The sequence below is a fragment of the Mustelus asterias genome, chromosome 9, assembly GCF_964213995.1.
Source record: "Mustelus asterias chromosome 9, sMusAst1.hap1.1, whole genome shotgun sequence".
In the NCBI taxonomy this organism is placed as follows: Eukaryota; Metazoa; Chordata; class Chondrichthyes; order Carcharhiniformes; family Triakidae; genus Mustelus; species Mustelus asterias.
In genome coordinates, this window is record NC_135809.1 from 4,311,667 (window position 1) to 4,313,173 (window position 1,507).

General features: G+C 52.0%; 1 protein-coding gene across 1 annotated transcript in view; it reads left to right on the forward strand.

The window, feature by feature from the left end:
* The first annotated feature begins 420 nt into the window (after positions 1-420).
* Positions 421-1,507, forward strand: part of arl1 (ADP-ribosylation factor-like 1) — a 19,403-nt gene continuing 18,316 nt past the window's right edge. Inside the window, exon 1 of the mRNA XM_078221096.1 lies at positions 421-550. Within this exon, the coding sequence (XP_078077222.1) occupies positions 421-550 (130 nt within the window). The remainder of the gene's footprint in view (positions 551-1,507) is intronic.

Genomic DNA, 1,507 nt, shown 5'->3' on the forward strand with positions numbered 1-1,507 from the left:
GCTGGCGAATTAAGCCCTGCCCACTGCCTGCAGCAGCTCGAGTTGGTCTTGTTGATTGTTTCATATACTATGTGCACAAGATTGGGCTTAAAAATGCACCCAAAAAACAGATCTACAAATTTCCCATTTTCACGCCAGCTGGACACTTAGAATCACTTTCATACCATTCCATCCTCTATGTATATGAGTATTTATAATACAAGTTTATAGGTAAACTTGTCACAATTACACTCACACCATAATTGATGCTGCGTTGATGTTGTACGTACAATATATGGCAGCTTCCATTTTGGCTGAAAATAAATTTTGAACATACTAAGGTGCTATATAAATGCAAGATATTTTGAATAAAATCAAAATACTGTTGGTGTTGGAAATCTGAAATGAAACTGAAAGTGGGGGAAATACTCAGCAGGTCACATGGGGAGAGATAAAGAGCTAATGCTGAGAGTGATTTCTTCAGCAAAGTTTTTGTCCAGCTGTTATAATTGTGGACATTTGGGACTCTCGGCACAGCAGCAACGCCGCAGGCTGGCTGCTAACGCTGGCGGTGAGGATGGAGCAGCAACGCCAAGGGCGGGCTGCTAACGCTGGCGGTGAGGATGGAGCAGCAACGCCGCAGGCGGGCTGCTAATGCTGGCGGTGAGGATGGAGCAGCAACGCCAAGGGCGGGCTGCTAACGCTGGCGGTGAGGATAGAGCAGCAACGCCGCAGGCGGGCTGCTAATGCTGGCGGTGAGGATGGAGCAGCAACGCCGCAGGTAGTCTGCTAACATTTGATTTTGATTTGATTTATTATTGTCACATGTATTAACATACAGTGAAAAGTATTGTTTCTTGCGCGCTATACAGACAAAGCATACCATTCATAGAGAAGGAAAGGAAAGAGTGCAGAATGTACTGTTACAGTCATAGCTAGGGTGTAGAGAAAGATCAACTTAATGTGAGGCACGGCCATTCAAAAGTCTGACAGCAGCAGGGAAGAAGCTGTTCTTGAGTCGGTTGGTACGCGACCTCAGACTTTTGTAGCTTTTTCCCGATGGAAGAAGGTGGAAGAGAGAATGTCCGGGGTGCGCGGGGTCCTTGATTACGCTGGCTGTTTTGCCGAGGCAGCGGGAAGTGTAGACAGAGTCAATGGATGGGAGGCTGGTTGGCAAAGAGGATTGGCTACGAGGATGAAGCAGCAACGCCACGGGAGGGCCGCTAACGCTGGCGGTGAGGATGGAGCAACGCCGCGGGAGGGCCGCTAACGCTGGCGGTGAGGATGGAGCAACACCGCGGGAGGGCCGCTAACGCTGGCGGTGAGGATGGAGCAGCAACGCCGCGGGAGGGCCGCTAACGCTGGTGGTGAGGATGGAGCAACACCGCGGGAGGGCCGCTAACGCTGGCGGTGAGGATGGAGCAGCAACGCCGCGGGAGGGCCGCTAACGCTGGCGGTGAGGATGGAGCAGCAACGCCGCGGGAGGGGCCGCTAACGCTGGCGGTGAGGATGGAGCAGCAACGCCGCG